Source organism: Balaenoptera physalus, assembly GCF_965194825.1.
Source record: "Balaenoptera physalus genome assembly, chromosome: 5".
Classification (NCBI taxonomy): domain Eukaryota; kingdom Metazoa; phylum Chordata; class Mammalia; order Artiodactyla; family Balaenopteridae; genus Balaenoptera; species Balaenoptera physalus.
Window position 1 is genome coordinate 150,706,466 of NC_138884.1, and position 20,981 is coordinate 150,727,446.

The following is a 20,981-nucleotide window of genomic DNA, read 5'->3' on the forward strand; positions in this document are numbered from 1 at the left end:
TATAGTTTCTATTTACCTCGTTGAAAGACGAGAGGTTGAGTTTTTTGGCAATGAACTTCTTTAGGTGCAGGACTGTGGCCTGGGCTGAGCAGCGGATCCATTTCCGTTTCAAGCCCCGCAGTTTGCTGCTGTTGCATTCCAGACAGATGCTCACCTTCAAGAGAAAGGACACAGCTGGGCAAGCTCATCAAGGGGGATCCTACTGGGCTACTCACTGGAGGCTTTCTTAGATATCTACTGATTCCATTAAATCTAAGAATGCTGACTTTTTTGAAATCATAAATCCGTTTTGACCTAAACACCGTAGAAAAAGAATTTTACTGTAATCATTTTACATACACTGTGTTAAAATCTGCTTACTATTTGCCATTTTGTGAAATAAAAATCTAACACTATTAATTCTGTCTTATTAGCACAGTACTTTAAAGTAAACCCGAGAATTATTTATTTATTGTGGCAGTATGTGCTGGCCTCAGAGTTAAACCGACAAAGACTGGAATCCTGTTCTAAAAGCTTCTGGCCGATGGGACACACACGCGTCTCCCCAGAGGCTGTGCTAAGTGCTCTGCAGAATGACAAGGAAAGACACGCCACGCACACGGCAGGCACCACGGACCCTTCACCGAGGAAGGTCTACAAAGGAGGCACATTACGCTCAGTCTTGGAGAAGACAGCAAACTCACTGGAGAACAGAGCGCTCTGAGCAAAGGCACAAAGTCTGAAGCTCACAGTTCTATTCTGGAAGGTCAAGAGTTCAGTGGGATTGGAGTACTCAGTGTGTGACAAGGAACTTCAAGACAACAAACTAAGTAAAAGTGATTCTAGGATCAGGTGGTGCCTGGCAGATGCAGAAGGGAATCTGCTGAGGAGGGACAGCCCTGGCCACAGCTGAGAAAGTCCCACCTTTAGACACCTCACCTCACCTCCCTCATGGGCAAGTAATTCTCTAGCAACAGCCACAAAAAATGGCACAAGCAGACCCCAAAAATTCAGACAAAAGAATTAACAAAGGAATTAACTGAAATATGTATGTCTAAAATTACTAGAGGTACGAAAGAAGGAATTAAAAACATCACACACTGAGAATTAAGAACAGGCAGGTATAAAAGATAACCAAATGTAACTTCTAAAAATAAAAAACCTATTCACTTAAATTAAAAATTCAATGGATGGTCAAATCACAGATTAGTCTCAGCTGAAGGCAGATCAATTTTCTGAAAGATCAATTTGAACAAATTATCCAAAAGAAGTATAGAGACAAAGATATCAATTAAATTAAGAAAACAAAAGAAAGGTAAGAGACGTGAAGACAGATCAAAGAGTCTAACAGACACATCACAAGAGTTCCAGAGGATAGAAGAGAAAATAAGGGAAAGGCAAAATTTGAGAAATAATGACTAAGGATCCCCCCAAACGATGAAAGACATAAGTCCTCAAATTCAGGAAGCAAAAGAACCCAAAACAAAGGAAGTAAGAGGAAACCTGCACCCAGACAGACATGGCGACCCCTCAGAACACAGTGGGCCAAGGCCCAGGGCAACCACAGAGGTGGGCCCACAGGCAGGGTTGGCGCTCACGCCACTGAGCCCAGACAATGAGCCGACAGGAAGGAAGAGCTAAATTATCATTCAGAGTGGAAATGAATAAAGTCATCTGCAAACGAAAACAGAACATAAGTAGGAGAAGATGTAGCTCAGGAAGAAAAAGGCTGAAGTGGACAGACTGGCTGGGGTTTAGGAGGTGCCCAGGCAGCAGGCAAGCTCTGGTGCTGTTTAGGAGGGACAGGAAGAGACTCATTAATTCTGGACTTTTAAAAAATGCATTCATTTTAGAATTTCATTAGCACTAAAATAATAAAAATAGGACATATAACCTGCTAATCAGAGGCAAAAAAGAGATTAAATAAAATTTATTAATTCTACAGAAGAGACTCAAGGGAGGGGGCATAAAAAATATAAATGGAAAGCACAAACTAAAGCAGAAATAAACCCAACTTTACTAGCAATCGTGGTAAATGTAAAATAACTTGCCAGTTAAATAAATTTTCTGATTTGATTTTTAAAAAACCCCCAGCTCTCTGCTGTAAAAAGTGTCACATTTAAGAAAGATGTTAAAAAAACTGAAATATCAGGCAAATATCAGCCAAAAAGAAAACAGACAGACCTGTATTATTACATAAAACAAATTTCTTCATAAGAAAAAATGCCCTAAGGATGGGAAACATTTCTAAAATTGAATGCACCTAGTAACAAACTTAAGTTGACAGAATGATGAGAACTAAAGTCCCCAACGCAGCGGGGATTTCAGAGTCTCTGTCAGGGATGCTGAATTCTGCCGGCCTCAGGCACATGGACCAGATGGGCGTCTGTGTCCAGGCCCAAAGCAACAGGCACAAGACCCCGGCAGCAACCAACCGCACACAGAACCCTAAACTCAGCACCGGTAGCCGTGTGTGCACAGGCAGGGCCGCCGGCTGCACTCCTGCACCCCAGCCGGAGAGGCCTCGTGCCCATCAGAGGTGCTGACCAGGTAAAGAGGGCACAGGCTCCCCAAGGATGGGCGTGTCACCTGACGAGGAGGCTCAGTTTGTGTGAACGCAGGAGCGACCACAGAGTGTGACCTACGTGGGGGAACTCAGGACTGTGACACGTTTAAACCTTTCACACAGTGTTAACCTCTGGACTGTATGAATGTATTACCTATTTAAGCGCACCAAGATAAAGGATGTTTGTAACTTTTGAACCGCTTCACTGCAGTATAATGTACATGTATCTGTTTTAAGTATACCATTCAGTAATTTTTAGTAAATTTAGAGAGCTGGGCAGCCATCACCACCATCCAGTCTGAGGTCGGTCCCATCAGCTCATAAAGACTCTCGGAGCCTTGGTGGTCAACCCCGCCCCACCCCAGGCGGTCACCCCTCGGCCTGTGTCTGTGGACTGGCCTCTCCTGGATGGGCTATAGATGGGATCATACAAGACGCAGTCTTCCCGTCTGACTTCCCTCACACAGTAAAGCGGTGTGAGACTCAGGTGCACGGCAGCACCTTGCACCTCTGACCAATTCCCACTTCTCCACATCCCCGTCAACGCATGTTAGTGGCTGTCCTTTTGAGTGTAGCCATCCTGGTGAGTGTAAAATGCTACTTCATTATGCTTTTAATTGGAATTTCCCTAATGACTAAAGTTGTTGAACATCATTTCACATGACTATTAACCATTTGTAATTCTTCTTTGGTGAAATGTCTACTGAAATCTTTTGCCAATTTCTTAATTGGATTGTTTATCTTCTTATTGAGTTATAAGAGTTATATATTATAGATACAAGTCCTTTTCAGAAATGTGATTTGCCAATATTTTCTCCCCGTCTGTGGCCTTTTAAAATTTTCTTAATAGAGTCTTTTGAAGAGCAGCAATTCTTTTTTTTTTTCTTTTTTTGGTGGCACTGCCATTAGTCCCCTGACCAGGGACTGAACATGGGCCCTCGGCAGTGAGAGCGCGCAGTCCGAACCATCGGACCACAGGGAAGTCCCCAGAGCAGCAGTTCTTTTTTTTCTTTTCTCGAAGTGCTGCTTGCTTTCATGTTCTATTTGTCTTATTCTCTGGCCCCACCATGCGGCATGCAGGATGTTAGCTCCCCGATCAGGGATCAAACCCACACACCCTGCAGTGGAAGTGTGGAGTCCTAACCACTGGACTGCCAGGCAAGCCCCAAGAGCAGCAGTTCTTAACTTGATGAAGTCAATTTATCAATTTTATTTCCTGAGTTGTGTTCTTGGTTTTGGATCTGAGAACTACAGGCCTAACCCAAGGCCCTAAACAGTTTCTCTCATGTTTTCCTATAAAAGTTTTCAAGTTTTAGCTCTTATATATATTTTTTAATCAATTTATTTATTTTATTTTATTTATTTCATCTTTGGCTGCATTGGGTCCTGGCTGCAGTGCGCGGGCTTCTCGTTGCGGTGGCTCCCATTGCGCAGCACGGGCTCCAGGCGCGCGGGCTTCAGCAGCCGCGGCAAGGGGCCTCAGCAGCTGTGGCTCACGGGCTCTAGAGTGCAGGCTCAGTAGTCGTGGCGCACGGGCCCAGCTGCTCTGTGGCACGTGGGATCCTCCCGGACCAGAGCTCGAACGGGTGTGCCCTGCATTGGCAGGCAGATTCCTAACCACTGCGCCACCAGGGAAGCCCTAGCTTTTATACTTTGAGTTAACTTTCGTATGTGGTGTGAGGCAAGGCACAAATGAACCTTTCTCCAACTGTCCCAGCACCATTTGAAGAAGACACTATCCTTTCCCCAGTGAAGGGCAGTGGCACCTGTGCTGAAAACCAAATGACCCTAAATCTAAGGGCTTATTTCTAGACTCCAGAATTGGTTCTGTTGACTTAAAAGTCTACCTTAACGCCTATAACAAACGTCTTGATTACTGTACCTTTTTAGTAAGATTTGATGTTCTAAATTTTCAATGCATGCTTTAAAAAATAACTAGTGGGTCAAAAAGAAATCACAATGAACATTTCAAAATATTTAGAACCAAATAGTATAATGGAAAATATATGAATATTCAACTCAAGAAATGAGAGAAAGAACACGAGGGAATGCAGAAAACAGCAGAAGGAAGGAACGACTGGCAGAAGAGAACGTGGTTCAGCCTCTGGCAACGACGACCAAGAAAGCGGGAGGCATGCTGTGACGCCAGGGAGAGAGACGGAGAAATAGGGGCACAGGTGGCAAGGCCCAAAGACAAGCAAAGAATTCTAGGAACCGTTTCATGCCCCAAACGTTGAAAACCTAAGTCCAAGCAGAAAGTTTCCTAGAAAAAATATAACTGATCAAATGAACTAAAAAAGAAACAGAAGATGTGAGTAGGATTAAAATCATTAAGGAAATTTAATTTGTACTGATAGTTAAAAATCTTCCTACCCCTCTCCAAAAGAATTAACCAAGATCTGATGGCTTTATATAGGAAGTTTAACCAAAACATTCAACAAAACTGATGCTCTTAATCTCATGCAAACTTTCCTAGAGAATAAAAATGGGAAAAGAGAGCCTAATCCCAGCTCTGAGACTTACTACCTTGATACCAAAACTAAACAAATGCACATGAAAAAGGTGTAGGCCAGTTCCTGCAAAATGATTGAGAAAAGGTCAAAACACCCAACACACAGATCCATGAACACAACAAGCGATCTGCATGTAAAGGAACCCAGAGAGCCGCAGCCCCTCCCCAGGAGCTGGAGATGGTCAGGAAACAGACCCGCAGAACCAGGGAGTCTGGCATGGGCAGCGCGGGGAGGACGTGCCCGGGGAGCCTGGCGCCAGCACCCAGGAGTCCGCGAGGGTTGGAGTATTCAGAACATCAGACAGAACAGTGAAATCCTCATCCTGCGGCGTGTGCTACGCACGCGACACAGGACACACTGCCGGTCCTACAGCTGTTCCGTGTCACACGGCACCTCCAGGAAGCGGCTACATGACGCACCTCAAAAAACCTCAAAAGTATAATTTTACCTGAGAAAAGGGAGCTGCACAGAGACACCTGTTCTCGGGCTCTGTGGTTTGTGGCTACGTCATAAACATGAAGATTCAGGACCCTGCTCGGTAAACAGTCTCTGTAGAGCCCAGCAAGTCCCGCGGTTGCTTCCTAACCCATCCCGGGCTGAGCGCTCGGCGCCCTGTGCCACGCGCTGCCCACGCACCTGGCCCTTCCCTCCCTGGCAGGCCCTGCTCCCCGGCCTCGTCTGACCACCCTGCTCCAGGCCCGGCCCACCCTCTCCCCTCCTCTGCTCCCCACGCCTGGAGCCCCTGGCGCACCCCCGCCCCATGGCTCCGAGGGTCCCGACCCCAGGGCGCCTCAGCCCCACGGGGCGGGGGTCCTCGCGGGCAGCGCGTGGCGCGTCCTGGGGGAGGGCAGGCCGGGCGCCGACCGACCGGGCGCCCCCCTCCTGGCGGCAGGACACCTGATTCCCAAGGGAGCCGCGGGGCGGGCGGCAGGGACACTGCCGAACAGGCGGCTGAACAGACCCGTTGAGCCCCACCGTGGACAAAGCCACCGGAAGGACAGAGTGTCCTGCAAGGAACAGGACCGGGGCAGCCAGGAGCAGATAAGCCGACAGGGTCCTGATGCCAGAGAGGAGGCGGGGTGACGGCAGCAGGTGGGGGGGGGGGGGCGACCCCACCCTCGAAACTGCCTGTGTAATCAACAGCAACCCACCCCCCGCACAGGCTGAGGAGGAAGGAGCTGGCCCTGCCCGGCGGGCCTGCAGCTGCCCTGGAGGATGGAGGGGGCAGACTCTCGGGAGGAGCGTCCTGGAACTAAAGTAACAACAGAACAACTTATTTGAAAAAGAGAAGAACAGCTGTGAAGGGGTCTGAAGTTGAAGCCCGGGGGCTCAGGGTCCCAGAAGGCAGCGCGGAGAGCGGGGTCCCCGAGTGGGAGGAGAAGGTGGGACGCCAGACACAGGATGGTAGCAGAGACGGGCTCCCGAAACCCTGACCTCCCAGGGACAGAGATCCCGCCAAGCTCCGAACGGGGGAAACAGCGCGATCCTGAGGAAGGGGAACGTCGGAGGAAACGAACGTCCGGGTTACCGGAAGCCACCTGGTGACAGCACGCGGCTCAGAGCAGTGACAGACCAGGTGCGCGGCGCTCGGCCTGGCACTGACTCTCGCCCCACAGCGACGCAGCAGGGCCCGCCCCCCGGGCAGGCTGCTGGCTCTTGAAAGCAACTGATCAAAGAGACAAATCTTCGGCATGTTCGGGGTAAAAAAGAAAAGGGAAAAATTAGGAACGATAAACACAGACGCTGGAGGTTAAAAACTGACGGAGCAGGGGTTGAGCGAGAGGGCCCTCCCTGTGCCTGGAGGGGCCGGGCCGGCGGCTCTGACCCCAGATCCCGGCGGGGCCTCCAAGCCCAACAAGAGGTAACTCGTCAGAGCCCAGGAGAGGGGACATGCGGGCCCCAGAGGGGTGCCCTTCACCCCAGTGTTTATTCTTCTCTCCATTCACGTGAAACGTATCTGAGCACACCCAGCATTCCACACAGACGTGCTTCTACTCCTGTGATGCTCGTGGCAATGTTTTAACAACACAGAAGCATATAAACTGGAAAATTAAGGTTCCGTTATTCCATTCTTATACCCAAACCACACTATTTAATTATGTCTTTAATAAATATAAGTGTACACATACACACGTTTTACTTATTAAATATATATATACTGACTAGAATATATATATATATAGATAGGTAGATAAAAGCAGACCTTGCTTTATTGTGCTTCGCAGATACTGTGTTTTTTATGAACTGAAGGTTTGTGGCAGCCCTGCGTTGTCAGATGATGATTACCAATTTTTAGCAATAAAATATCTTTTCATTAAGCAATGTACGTTGCTTTTTAGACATGACGAAACTGCACACTAAATATACTACCGCACAGTGGAAACATAACTTTTATATGCACTGGGAAACCCCCAAAATCCACAACCTGTTTTATTACAGTGGTCTGGCACCGAACCACAGTGTCTCCCGAGGTGTCCGTCTGTGTAAACACGTGTGTGGGTAGCTATGCTACATATCTACCCTGATACAGCCAATACCCCTACGTTTTCATGGCCATTCCCGAGCTTTTCCTCTCCCACATGGGCTCAGAAGCAGCTGGTTAAATTCCTATTTATAATAAATGGTTAAAATCACAACCACTGAGATTAATCTGGGGAGAACTCACATCTTAACATCAACCTTCCATCCAGAAACATCCAACTCTCCAGCTTTCTCTTATGTTCTTCCATAAGAAGAACGTGTCTTTGTTTCAGCCTCACACATTTCTCGTTAGGCGGCCTCAGCGTTTTTATTAGTTATGTGAACAAGGCTGCCCACAGCGTCTGAGTATGACACACTGGTCCCATCACCCAAACGAGCAGTTTCCCTGAGCTGTCCGAGGTGCCACGTCACAAGACGAGTAATCTGAGAGCCATGGCACGCCCGGCTCACGTTCTCCCATCTCCTAACTGTTTGGGCTGGATCCCCCAACTCATGCTGAGTGACAGCTGAGAAGGGACATTTTCTTGTTCTGACACTAATGAGACAACTCGGTTCCATCATCAAGTGTGACAACGGCCGTAGCTATCGAGTCAAGGTACTCCAATAAAAAGATCCATAGACATGGATACGGGATTTTATCAAACTCTTATAGCAGCACTGTGATGATTTAGTTTTCCTTTTCTAATCTGATAAGGTAGTAAGTGACATATGAATAGCGCCCTCAAGGTTACATTCTCTCCTTATTTTGCATGGAAGATGCCTGCCCCACATTCTCCACATGACAACCCGGGGTTGGGGTCGGGGGGAGCTGAAGATACCCACGGGGGGTGGAGGCTGAACTTTAAACTTTTTATACCTAAAATGTTCTACAGTGAGTATGCGTTACTTTGGCAATTAAAAAAAGAAGGAAATGGGAATTCCCTGGCAGTCCAGTGGTTAGGATTTGGTGCTCTCCCTGCCGAAGGCCCGGGTTCGATCCCTGGTCTGGTCGGGGAACTAAGATCCCACAAGCCACGTGGCATGGCCAAAAAAAAGGAAAAAAGGTAAGCAAAGGAAGGAACTGGAAGGAAAAACTAAGAAAGCTGCCGACACTGTAACGTGTGTACTGCCTGCTGCGCTCGGCCTGCTCCTCTGTCAACGAGAAAGCGCCCGCGGGAGGCTGGGGGCCGAGGCCGCGCCCACCTGCTCGTCGCTCCTGTGGTAGTCGCCGTCCTCCTCCTGCTTCTCCTCGGCCGCTTCTTTGTTCGAACTGTCATCCGCTTTGGTTTCTCCTTTTAGCAAAAACAGAAAATACTGGGTCATGAATCCAAAGTGTTAAACCATTGTTTTTTAACTCTACCGTACACTCAAACGCTACAAAAACCCACGGTATTAAGAGTTTGCACACGTGAGAGTCGCGGGAGCGCTGCTCTCCACGGTGCTTTACGTGCTGCGCCCTCGGGGCCAGCGGCACGTGCCCGGGCAGAGGTGCCCCGCCAGCCCAGCACCACCGACGCCTCATGCCTCAACTACACCAGGCAGCGAGCCATCCCCGAACTCTCACTGTTCCAGCACGGCTTCAAATGTTAAGACCCCACCTAGGGAAAGGCGGGATTCCTGGCTCCCTAGCTGCCTCTTGGCCTTGCCTCCCCGGGGGCCCCGAGCTCACACAGTCTGCAGCCCCCGCTTCCCCAGGCCGACAGCCAAGCCTCTCCCTCCTGCTCACATTGTTAGAAATGCACACGGCGGACTAAAGGGGCTTCGGAATCTGTGTGGTCCACGGCGTCAAAGATTCAAATAAGCTGTTATGATATGTACAGATTCTAAAGCACCATTAATTTTACGTCAAAGCCAAAGTGGAGTTTGGCCATTCTGCAAGAAAACAGACAAAGCCGGGAGAAGAGCCCTGGGAGGCCCGCCGTCCGCATGCCCGTGCTCCCTCCACATCCCATCTCCAGGCACCTTCGGGTACCCCCTCAGGCTTCCTCTCACTGGCCCACCACATAACCCCTCGGTCGGAGACCACATTTCTCAGCACCACCTGCTACTGTCAGCACCAAGTGACGCTGACACCTGCCCACACCTCTGTCAAGAACCTGTGTGGCGGGGAGGGGGGGGGAGTGGGAGGGATACAAGGGGCTCTTAGCAAAAGGTCTAGTAAATAAAACCCAGCTCACTCACCATTTCGATGGGAATCTAGGTGCTGTTTTGCAGAACAGGTCTCCCCCTTGACGTCTCCAGGCACTTCCAGGCCTAATTTGTGGTAGAATTCCCTCTGTTTTCTCATTTCCGCTATTAAAAATTAATACATAATCCTTAATCTTAAGTAGGCAGTGGATCACATTAAAATTCTGCTCACAAATATCACATGAAGAAAACTGAAGGTTTGGATTAAAAGTCTGAAGGCTTCTACTCGTGAGAAAATAACAGCTTTGGACCGTGCCCCCTCAAATTTTGGAGCAGCTGCCAGCTGTGGGCCGTGGGACGCGTCCCGGCTTGGGGCCTGAGCCCCCCAAGTGGAGGTGCTGCTGGTTCTCTGGACGCGCGTTCACAGCCCCGCGGGCCCCTCCCAGGCAGGGCTGCCGTCCCCACCCCTGCTGTGGCCGCCCCTAGGCGTGCCCGACGGGGGGAAACCAGTACCCCTTGGTGTCTGCGGCTGGCGGTCACAGCTCGCTGAGTCCTGGAGGCACGGAGCCGCCCACCACAGGGGAAGGGTCCCTACTGAACGGAGGCGACGGGCACCACGCGGCCTCCCGCCCTGGCCGTCGGCCGCCGGCCACTGAGTGGGGACGGGGCCGGGCGGCGAGAGGACAGCTGGTCCAGGCTGGACCCTCGCACGTTCCTGGGAAGGGCCGACTCTGTGACACAAGGTAGCTACTGACATACAGCTCACATGCACGTAACGAAGCAGCGGTCACTGCCCAGGGCCACACGGGAGGTAGCAAAGGAAATTTAAACCCAAGCTGCTCAAACCAATAACGTATAAGTCACGCTGTGAAAAATATTTATGTGCAGGTAACCAAGGAAAGCTCAGTGGCACTTTTCGCCTGCACGTCTGTCTCGCCTAAACACCACGAGCTCCGCGAGGGCCAGGAACATGCCTTGGTCACGTCCTGGACCCACACAGACATTCCAAACTATCTGACTGTGCAGCAAAAAATAAAAGTGTGAGGCAGTGGACTCGGACGGAAAGAGGGAGGCCTCTCAGAACTGAACTGATGGGCGCAGGCCAGCCCAGAGCCGGCGGCGTTGGAACCAAAGACGGCGAAACCACGAGTCTGGAAAGTCTGGGATCAGCTTGAAAGCAAACATTTCCCTTAAACAGTCACATAAATGCCGGCAGAGGAATGGAGGCCTGAAACGCACTGCTGGTGGTAGGAGCCCGTTTCCATCTGTCCTTCAGGGAGGGCGGGGTCTGCAGGTAACAGCCCCACTGGTCAACGCGAAGAGGGACTCCTCACCTGACGGGTGACAGGATGCAGCTTCACACACGGGCAGACACTGCACTTGGAACGCAGGGAGGGTCTGTGGCCGCCCCGCGTCAAGCGAGTCTGTCGGCACCTTTTTCCAACAGCATCTGCTCCCTTTGGGTCTCTGGGTCCCGTTTTGGTAATTCTCGCAATACGTCAAACTTTTCCATTATTGTTTTATTTGTTATGGTCTCTGTGATCAGTGATCTTTGATGTTACTACTTTAATTGTTACTTTTGTTTTGTATTTTTAATTAAAAGATGTATATTGTTTTTTAGGCATAATGCTATTGCACATTTAATAGACCACAGTACAGTGTAAACATAACTTTTTTATATGCACTTTTATATAATTGTGCGATTCACTTAATTGCGATATTCGCTTTACTGCGACGGTCTGAAACCGAACCTGTGGTATTTCCAAGGTCTGCCTGTACCTGGTTTTAATTTCCATTTCTTTAATTTTCACCTATAAGAATGAAAAAGGATTGAAAAATAACAATACTCAATGTCAGATATACACAGGTGTAGAAATGTCAATTGGGATAACTTTTCAGGAAAGTACCTCGGCATATATATAAAAAATATTTAAAAACTTAACTGCTGACCCAAAAGTCCCTACTGCTAGTAATCTATCCCAAGGAAATAACCAGGTAAGGGCATAAGGAGATAAAACCTTATTTGCAACACTGAAGTATCAGAAACAACCTAAATGCTAAGTGTCTGACAATGTGGGCTGGGCCAATCAGAAGAGCTGACCCCCTGGGGCTTCCTTGGTGGCACAGTGGTTGAGAATCCCCCTCCCCGGAGCTTCCCTGGTGGCGCAGTGGTTGAGAATCCGCCTGCCAATGCAGGGGACGTGGGTTCGAGCCCTGGTCCGGGAGGATCCCACATGCCGCGGAGCAACTAAGCCCGTGCGTCGCAACTACTGAGCCTGTGCTCTAGAGCTCGCAAGCCACAACTACGGAGCCCGAGTGCCACAACTACTGAAGCCCGCACACCTAGAGCCCGTGCTCCACAACAAGAGAAGCCACTGCAATGAGAAGCCCCCGCTCGCCACAACTAGAGAAAGCCCACGCACAGCAACGAAGACCCAATGCAGCCAAAAATTAAATAAATAAAATGAAATTTATTAAAAAAAAAAAAAAGAGCTGACTCCCCGCCAGCCTCATTCTGTCCCAGCAGACATTTCCAGACAGGGCCACAGAGCCTCAGAACCCTTCTCAACACCACACTGGAGATACCACCACCATCCACTACTGACAGCTGACATGCAAGATAAGTCTAACTTATCTGCTACGCTGGGGTAAGAGACTGGGCCATGTACTCAGTGGATACTTTGCAGCCAATAGGAAAGATGACAGAGATCATATTTATGGATGCGGGGCAGCTCTACAACAAACTGTTATGAGAACATTATAGACAGAACATGACCCCATTTTTGGGTGAAATTTATGATAGTGGTATGACTAGGACGCCGTGAGTTCAGCGGAGGGAGGAAAGGCTTATAAAAAGTAACACTGCCCTGGGCACATGTACTTCACTGCACCACAAACCTCGGGATCATCACAACAGATGCAGAAGAAGCATCTGATGGAATCCAACATCCACCCGACACACAGCGGCCGCGCCTGATGAAGGGCATGTGGGAGCCTGCAGCCAACTTCAGGCTTGCGGGTCAGAGACTGAACACCTCCCCGGGATCAGGAACAGGAAGGATCCCACATCACAGAGTTCTAGCCCAGGGCTGGCAGACGCTGCTGTGAAGGACAGACAGTAAATATTTGGGGCTCTGTAAGCTAAACATCAAAACTGAGATATTTTATCAGTACTTACATAACAGAAGAGAGAACAGAATTTTTATTGAGGAAACTGAAATAGATATATATTCAATACATATGTACATAGGCATACATATCGGGTGCATTGCTGCCATTATTATTTTGAACAAACTGTTATCTATTAGATAAATGAAGAATAAGAAAATTAAGCGTCTTCATTTTACTTTCACTTATTTCTTCTTTGATGCTCTTCCTTTCCTTAGTAGATCTGAGTTTCCGACTTTATCATTTTCCTTCTTTCTAAAGAACTTCTTTTAACAACATTTCTAGAAGGCAGGTTTACTGGCAACAAATTCTCCCAATTTCTCTTTGTCTGAGAAAGTCTTTATTTCTCCTCACTTCTGGAGGATAATTTCTCAGGGTACAGAATCCTGGGCTGCTGGTTTTTCTCTCAACACTGTAAATATCTCACTTCACTCTTTGCTTGCATGGTTTCTACGGAGAGGTCAGATGTAATTCTTATCTCAGTTCCCCTGTAGGTAAAGTGTCCCCCTCCCCTCCCACTCCCTCAGCTCCTTTGGGATTTTTTTCTTTATCTTTGATTTTCTCTAAGTTGAAACCGACATGCCCAGGTGTAGTTTTTCCAGCATTTGTCCTGCTGGGTGTTCTCTGGGCTTCCTGGATCTGTGGTTTGGTGTCTGACATTGATTTGGGAAAATTCTCAGTTAAAATGTTTCAGTATTTCTTCTGTTCTTCTCTGTCTTTTCCTTCTGGATTCCCCATTATGTTACACCTTCTAACCCCACAGGCCTTAGATGTTTTGTTCTGTTCTTTTCAGCCTTTTCTCTTTGCTTTTGGGTTTTCAGGGACTCTGTTGAGATGTCCTCTCACTCAGAGGTTCCTTCCTCAGCCGTGTCCAGTCTAATCAGCCCATCAAAGGCAACCTTCATTTCTGCTGCAGGGCTCTGATCTCTGGCGTTTCTTTTTGGTTCTTCCTTAGGATTTCCACCTCTCTGCTCACATTCCCCATATGTCCTGCATGCTGTCTACTTTTTCATTAGAGCCCTCAGCACACTGACCACAGTTGTCTTAAGTCCCGGTCTGATAATTCCAACATCCCTGCCACGTCTGGTTCTGATACGTGTTCTGTCTCTTCAGATTCTGTTTTTTGCCTTTTAGTATGACTCACAGTATTTTTCTTGTTAGCTGGACATGATACTGGGTAAAAGGTACTGCTGTAAATAGGCCTCAGTGCTGTGGTGGTGAGGTGTCGGGGAGGGGACATCCTACAGCCTTGGTGAGGGTTGTCCTTGGTGAGCTTGGGCCTCTGGACTGTGAACTTCGCTTGTGCTTCTCGGGTTTTCCTCCCCACTCGGGTGGGACAAGGTGGCTGGAGTTGGGTCTTTCCTGCCCCCAGGCCAGTTTTGCTCTGATAATAGTCCAGCAGACAACGTTGTGGTAACTGAGTCCCCGGAGGTCAAGTCTTCCTCAGACATACACGGGGCTCGGGGCACTTCTTTCCCCTCCCCTGCTGGGGGAACCTGGTCGAGTTCCTGGAGGCGAACCTCACAGCATCGCGAGGCCCGCTGTGACAGCCCCCGGGCAGGTCTCAACTCTTGGACTTGTCCACCAGGAGCCTCAGCGACCCCTCAGTCACAGGTCAGGCTCTCCTGCCCAGGCTCTGCTTCCTGGGCGTTTCCAGTCCTGAGTCTGCGGCAGGCAGCCGTGTGCCCCCACGTCCGTGGTCAGTCCCCCATGTCGGGGGCAGCGGCTGGCCCTGCACCTTCCTCTCTTACAATCTAAGAACTGCTGATTGTTCAGTGCGTTCTGCCTTTTACTTGTCGTTGGGACGAGTGGAGACTTCTAAGCTCCTTACGTGAGGCACCAGAAACGTGAAGTCACGAAGTTAAAAACACAGTAGTAATAACTGAGCATGAAATTTGCAGTGCAGGCCACTAACGAGAAGAACGGACGCCTGTCGGGGTGGGGGGGATAACATTTGTTCAGTGGGGTGAAAAGTGAGTGTTGCTTATCGTCAAAATTGACTGCTCATGTTCATCTGTAATGAGATCTTACATATTTCACCTTGAAAACGTCTTTGCACACAGAAATACTGACCTCAGTCCAGAGCAGTCATCACTCAGAAGGCGTTGAGGGAATTCTATTAGATTCTTCTCTTGGGACTTGCCTGTGTTCTGCAGACTGACCACTTCCCAGTGGAGGTCAGGTGGATGGCCCTCGACTGCACAGGTATATGGATTCTGAAGCACGGAAGCTGCTTCCCCTGCACCAGGCCCCCGACTCCACCAGGGCTGTTTGCTGGCGCTCAGCAAACAGGTCTGCTGTGAGTCCAGGGGTGGTCTCCGCCCCCCTTGAGCTGCCGACAGCCCGGGGCGTCTGCACGGCAGCTGGATGGGGCTTGCGATTCGAGAGATGTTAGTTGTTGAAAACTTCCCACGTTGTAGGTTTTGCATTTCAGTATTGCTCTACCTTATGACATTAGGCTGGATTCATCAAGAAACATTATCAGGTCTTTAACAAAAGCAAATTTCCAAAGCCATTCAGTTTGACGTTGTTAAAGGTGTTTCTTTTCATTCAGAAAAATTTCAATCTGCCCTTAGCTCAAAAAAACCCCAAAAAAACAAAAAAACACACACACCAAAAAGCTACCACCGCCAAGGCATCAAAATATTGTGTGGCTGTGATAAGGAAAGTCGGGATATTCAGGTTTTAATTCTGACAAAAATTCACACAAATGATTACATCCAAAAGCGTGAATGAATTCCACCGTGGACACCACTGGTTCAGAACATACGAAAGATCCAAGTATTTTCTACCAAGTATCTATTGATGAGTATTGTGATGAGCTTTCATTTAAAACCTAACGTTTTCACAAGTTTAGTTAATTTGTTCAACCAAGTATTTCCCTGACCCCCACACATGTTCACCAACATGGCTGTAACACATCTCAACAAAGCCTGCCTCAGGTTGTACTGAATTAGCATTTTCTCAACTTCCTGGAAAACCCTCTCTCCTGCGGCTGTGCCCCGTAGACTCTGCGCAGAGGCCCATTCGCCCGTCACATCAAACGCACCCGATAAGCACCGCGCAGACTCGGAGACTCCAGAGCCAGGGAAAAGCCCTCAAACCGCCCGCCTCGCTTCTGAGGGTCGGTGCTGCTCCTAGCTGTCTGTGCCCTGAGCGACGGCTCCCGCAGCGGGTGCCGCCCTCAAACAAGCTCGCTTTCTCCGGACAGACTTCCTCAGCTGCCGCAATCAAACAACATTTAATCAACTTACCATTAGTCAGTGATTTTCCTTGCGTGACCAACAAATGAACCAATCAGAAACTTACTCTGATTGCAGCCTTATAGGTTATTCTTATTTTTGTGAAGAAATCCTGCTGTGATGAGACATTCCATTTTAAATTTTCAATTCTTTCTAAACGTTGCTTTCCTCTGAGTGTTCAGTCTGATGCCTACACGTATCATAACTTTTTATTTTAACACAGATGTAGTGTCACCGCAAGATAAACAGGATGCTTCCCCGGCTGACAGTGACAATCCAAGGACAAAACCATCCACCCGTCACCATGGCTGAAAAGCTGGACGCTTCTCCCCTTGTTATGACGCGGCGGGTGCTGGTAATGCAGCCTCCACGGCGTCTGTGCCGACGGGGCGGGTCCATCTGCCGCAGATGCTTCCCCCGCCGTCGAGTGTGAGACAAACGTGCGTCCCTGAATGAGCGGGGCTGTGTTCCAGCCAACTATCCATGGATGGTGACATCTCAACGCAAAACTTGCACGTCACAAAATAGTCTTCTTCGATTTTTTCCAACTATTTAAAAATGTGGAGACTTCCCTGGTGGTCCAGTGGTTAACAATCCGCCTTCCAATGCAGGGGACACGGGTTCGAGCCCTGGTCCGGGAACTAAGATCCCACATGCCGCAGGGAAACTAAGCCCGCGCTCCGTAACAAAGAGCCCGTGCGCGGCAAAACACAACGAGGACCCAGCACAGCGGAAGAAAAATAAAAGCAGAAAGTGAAAAACACTCTTGGCTCAGGAGCTGCATATGACCGGCAGGGGCCGGATCTGGTCGGTGGCTGGGGTTTGCTGGTCCGGCTCCAGCCAGCGCGAAGAGGCAAGAGAAAGAAATGCAGATGCAGATGCTTGGCGGAGCAACCCTACTTCCAGAATAAAGCCCACAGACATACTCACCCACGTCCACAAAGTTTATAAGAGAACGTTCACTGCGCCCCCTCCCCTAGGTTAAAGCAAAAGATGAGACCCGCATGAGTGTCGGTCAGGAGAGGACCCTGGACGAACAGGAGGAATCCCAGCAGCCACGGTGGAGACCCTGGAGAGGAGCAGAGGCAGCCGAGCAAGGGGGTGTGACACACACGAGGGGTCACCGCATAAAGCTTACAGATAAAGATGCTGCCTCGGGGAAAACAGACTCTTTTAAATTATAAAAACAAAAAGAAACAACAAACAACTAAAAAACTCATTTTCCACCTAAAAGGCTTCATCTACAAGGGAAAAGAAAAATAGTCTACCGGCCACCTGCTGGATCCAGAAAGCCAAGCTGCTTTTTATTTCCCAAAATTCGTGAGAGGACGGATGCCAGAAGTGAAGCCCGCTGCCACGGGGTGGGGCAGCTCGAAGGGGCTGCAGAGCGCAGAGCAGCAGGGCGTCCTCCAGACACCGCCGGGCCCCCAGGGTCACTGCTCTGTCTCAGCACCACACGTCATGGTGAAATGTGCTCTAGATTCTCTGGAGGACCAGGAAGAGGGCCCATCTGAGAAATCAGCTTTACAACGCTGGCACAAAACCAGAGAAACTGCAGACAGCCCACATTCAGAAAACAGCCCGCTGCTACGGACTTGGACACTACAGTGATCTTTTAAAGAGCAACGAAGGACTGAAGGTCTGACAGAACAGGGGAGTGGATTATTTGCCGACCCAGAAAATACCCTGGACTGAGGGCGGAGCTCAGGCTGCCTTGGGCATTAGTGTGAACTTGGGGAATTCTGGACTCTCTCCAATTCTTCCACTTCAGGGCGGTGTTCCCGGCTCCACGCTGCCTGTGGAGAGGACGAGGGGACGCATGCACAGGACAGACTCGGCAGGAGTCAGCAGTCTTACACCTGCCCTCTCCCCTCACAAGCCAGAGCTCCACTAAGAACGCGTCACCGTGCTCCCCACGTGCCGACTGCTGGCCTGAGACACCACCGCCCCCAGGGGTGAGCCCAGACCCTGCAGACCGGCTCTAGGGAGCCAAGGGGGCAGTGCCCGCCAGCCACAGATCGGGGAGGCTTTGAACTTCAAAAAGGACAGTAAGTGCAATAACGTGAGAACAACAGACGCTCAAAGCCATCTGATCGTGACCGGAGGGGCCGGGAGACCAGCTCATTTTCTGTAAACAAATGAAGGAAAACGTCACGCATTTGCTCTGCTGTTCTGTACAGAGTGGATCTCGGGAAACCAAGTCAGGGAGCGCGTCCTGATGGAGGCCTCCCCGCCATCAGTGGAGGCGGGTGATGGAACAGGGGGCGCGGTCTGGGTGCCTCCAGGCCTCACGGGCTCTGCGGGGCCTGGCTGCCAGGACCGCATCTGCGAGAGCCCCGTCCGGACCGAGGGACACTGGAAGGTGCCAGAGTCCGACGGGGCCTCTTGGTCCCACCCACACACAGGAACGTGGAGACAGGAGGGGCGGGGGGGGGGCCTGCGTGGACCCTGGACCAACTAAACCCCGAGAGACGGGAACGCCTCACCCACTAGTACCTGACGCTAATAAGGAATCAGCACTGTCGTCTCGGTTTACAAAGGTGCTGTAGCTCCGTGTTTTAAGAAAAATCCTTCTCTTTGGGGAACAAATGGCAACGTTTCCAGATGAAACAACAGGAAGGGTGGGGGAAGGAGATGAACAGGTTTCACCACAAGCTGACAATTCCTGACTCTGGATCATAAATACATCGAGTTCTTTATGAGATCTTGACTTTTGTACGCTGAAAATATCCTATAATGATTTTTAACGGTGTCAGCATTTTATTTTCCTGCGTTCTTTGCCTTTCCCCAGCACTAGAAAACCCTTCAAATATCCAAATATGATTCTTTTTATCTACATTTACTCGAGAAATTTAAACTCTTCTTTTATGAATGAATTCTATGAACAATGAAAGAAGACTTTAACAATATCACTCCCTAGGTTGTGTCTTAAAGATCAGACGTGACATCCACTGACCTAACAGAATAAGCCTGTACTTGAAATTATAACCCTCTTCTGAAACACAACAGTGAGAAAACACTGCCCAAATGAATTGCTAACGTATCTTATCTTTGAAAGAAAGTTGTGCCTAGGTTTTATCAGCTGGCACTGCTTCACCAGCCACTGCCCACACTGAACAGATTTCTGAGGCCTGTGTCCCCCCCCCCCACCCGCAATCACTGCCCCTCAACAAGGGCAGGACAGTCTCAGTGTTCAGAATTGCAGAAAAGTTTTAAAAAGAACAGCCGTTTCCACTTTCAGGATATTTGTACCACACAATATTTCTTCTCAACTCTCACAGATTTGACTTCAACTGCAGTTAAACTTTACTGACACAGAGTTCCTGGCTTCACCTCCGGGCGGCACGAGTGAGAGGTCACCCTGCGCCTCCTGAGCGAAGCGGGAGGTGTGAGTGACGATGGATGAAACCGGCCAGCACATGGCCGTGAGCTCAGAGCAGGGTCGAGCGAGACGTCCAAAGCCAGGACCCCGGAGAGAAAAGCCCCTCAAAGGCCGTGCTGCGGACGCAGGGGTCCAGGTGGATGTTCTGACACTTACCTTCTTGGAGGCCTGGGACCAATTTGTAAACAATATCTTGCATGGTTCTGTCATGACTGCCAAAAAGAACAGAACAGGTGGGTTAGCCAGAAGCATCAATTCTCTAATTCTCGAACGTTTTCCATTTAACAATAATAAGCTCCACAATCACAAATTTGGAGTTTTGGTTGAATTTTGCTTCTAGTTTGCACTTCAAAACAAGTCTGTGCTAGCAAAAGTTGACATTATGGCCGGAAGGAACCCGTTGCTGAATTTGGGCTCTAGATGCTTGTGAACATTTCAAATAAGGAGGAGGACACAGGCAAGGTCCTTCGGTGACCAGCTCCCTCTGCCCCTGGGCTTCTCAAGTCCTAACAGGTATCAGGCAGCCTGGGCTGTGCCAGACCAAAGGGAGTTTCTCACACTTTCCTGACCAGGGTCCGCGACAAGAACTACCTTTCACACTCCCATGTACGTGAACGCGTGGCGCGTGCACACACAGAAGCATAAAACACAGCTGGCCTCCAGCAGACACGACACCCTCCGTATTTCCTACTAAAGCCACCAGCTTCTTAGAAAGCTCGTCCGACCCACAAGGACAGGACGCTGGGTAGAACCGCTGCCACACGGCTTGACATCCGGGCCGGCTGGTTCCTCGGTCTTAACCAGAGAGCGGCCTCTCCCGCCCATGACACACCTCAACTCGGGGGTGAAAGTGCAGCCGGCCCCTCCTTCAGCCCCGCCCCTCCTGGCAGGGCCCCCACCTGCCCCGGGCCCCAGGCCAGCGCCTCGGCGGAACGGCACCGACGGGGCGGGCCGGCCGAGCCGAGCGGGGCCTGAGGCGGCGCCGCTTACCCGATGTACTGCAGAGGGTGGCTCTGGTGGATGACGATCCTGCACGTGGGGCACGTGTTGTTCTCCTCCAGGTACTTCACCAGGCAGCTCCGGCAGACTGCAGGGAGTGCGCACGTCAGGGGGATGCGCGCGGCACAGGGGACGGGAGCGCGCACGTCAGGGAGCGCGTCAGAGGGGTCTCCGCTCCTCCCGGTGGGGGTCCCCGAGACCACGACGGGACACTGGTGACAGGCCCGCCGCCCGGGTCCACCACCACGGAGGCGCGTCAGCTGCCCCTGGACAGAGCTGAGGCCCAGAAACAGGAGGGGAAACGGGAGGAGCAGCTGAGGGGGCCGCAGACGCGCCTTCACGTCCAGTCACAGGGGCTCCGCCACAGGGGCGAATAGTTACATTCTAGAAGTTAGCCTGAAAGATCACCGGAATTTCTTTGTACGACAAAATTAGATAAAATTCGCTGAATATAACATAAAATACTGCCAGCCAATATCTAAAAATACAATTAACTTTAAAATAAAAATTCTATCAAAACTGGCAAATATTTTATTTTCTAAACT

The 20,981-nt window shown here is 49.9% G+C and overlaps 1 protein-coding gene across 10 annotated transcripts in view; it reads right to left on the reverse strand.

Moving 5' to 3' along the window:
- Positions 1–20,981, reverse strand: part of PCGF3 (polycomb group ring finger 3) — a 62,171-nt gene that overhangs the window by 21,480 nt on the left and 19,710 nt on the right. For 9 of the 10 annotated variants that reach the window (XR_014264381.1, XM_082464055.1, XM_082464057.1 and 6 more), the window contains exons 5-9: positions 20,428–20,524; positions 19,594–19,649; positions 9,700–9,810; positions 8,722–8,810; positions 17–154 (exon numbers count right to left, since the gene is read on the reverse strand). Coding sequence is in view for 9 of the 10 variants with exons in the window: in XM_082464055.1 (XP_082320181.1) it covers positions 17–154; positions 8,722–8,810; positions 9,700–9,810; positions 19,594–19,649; positions 20,428–20,524 (491 nt within the window). In the remaining variant the exon portion in view is untranslated. The remainder of the gene's footprint in view (positions 1–16; positions 155–8,721; positions 8,811–9,699; positions 9,811–19,593; positions 19,650–20,427; positions 20,525–20,981) is intronic. The other variant, XM_082464051.1, reaches the window with a different exon arrangement.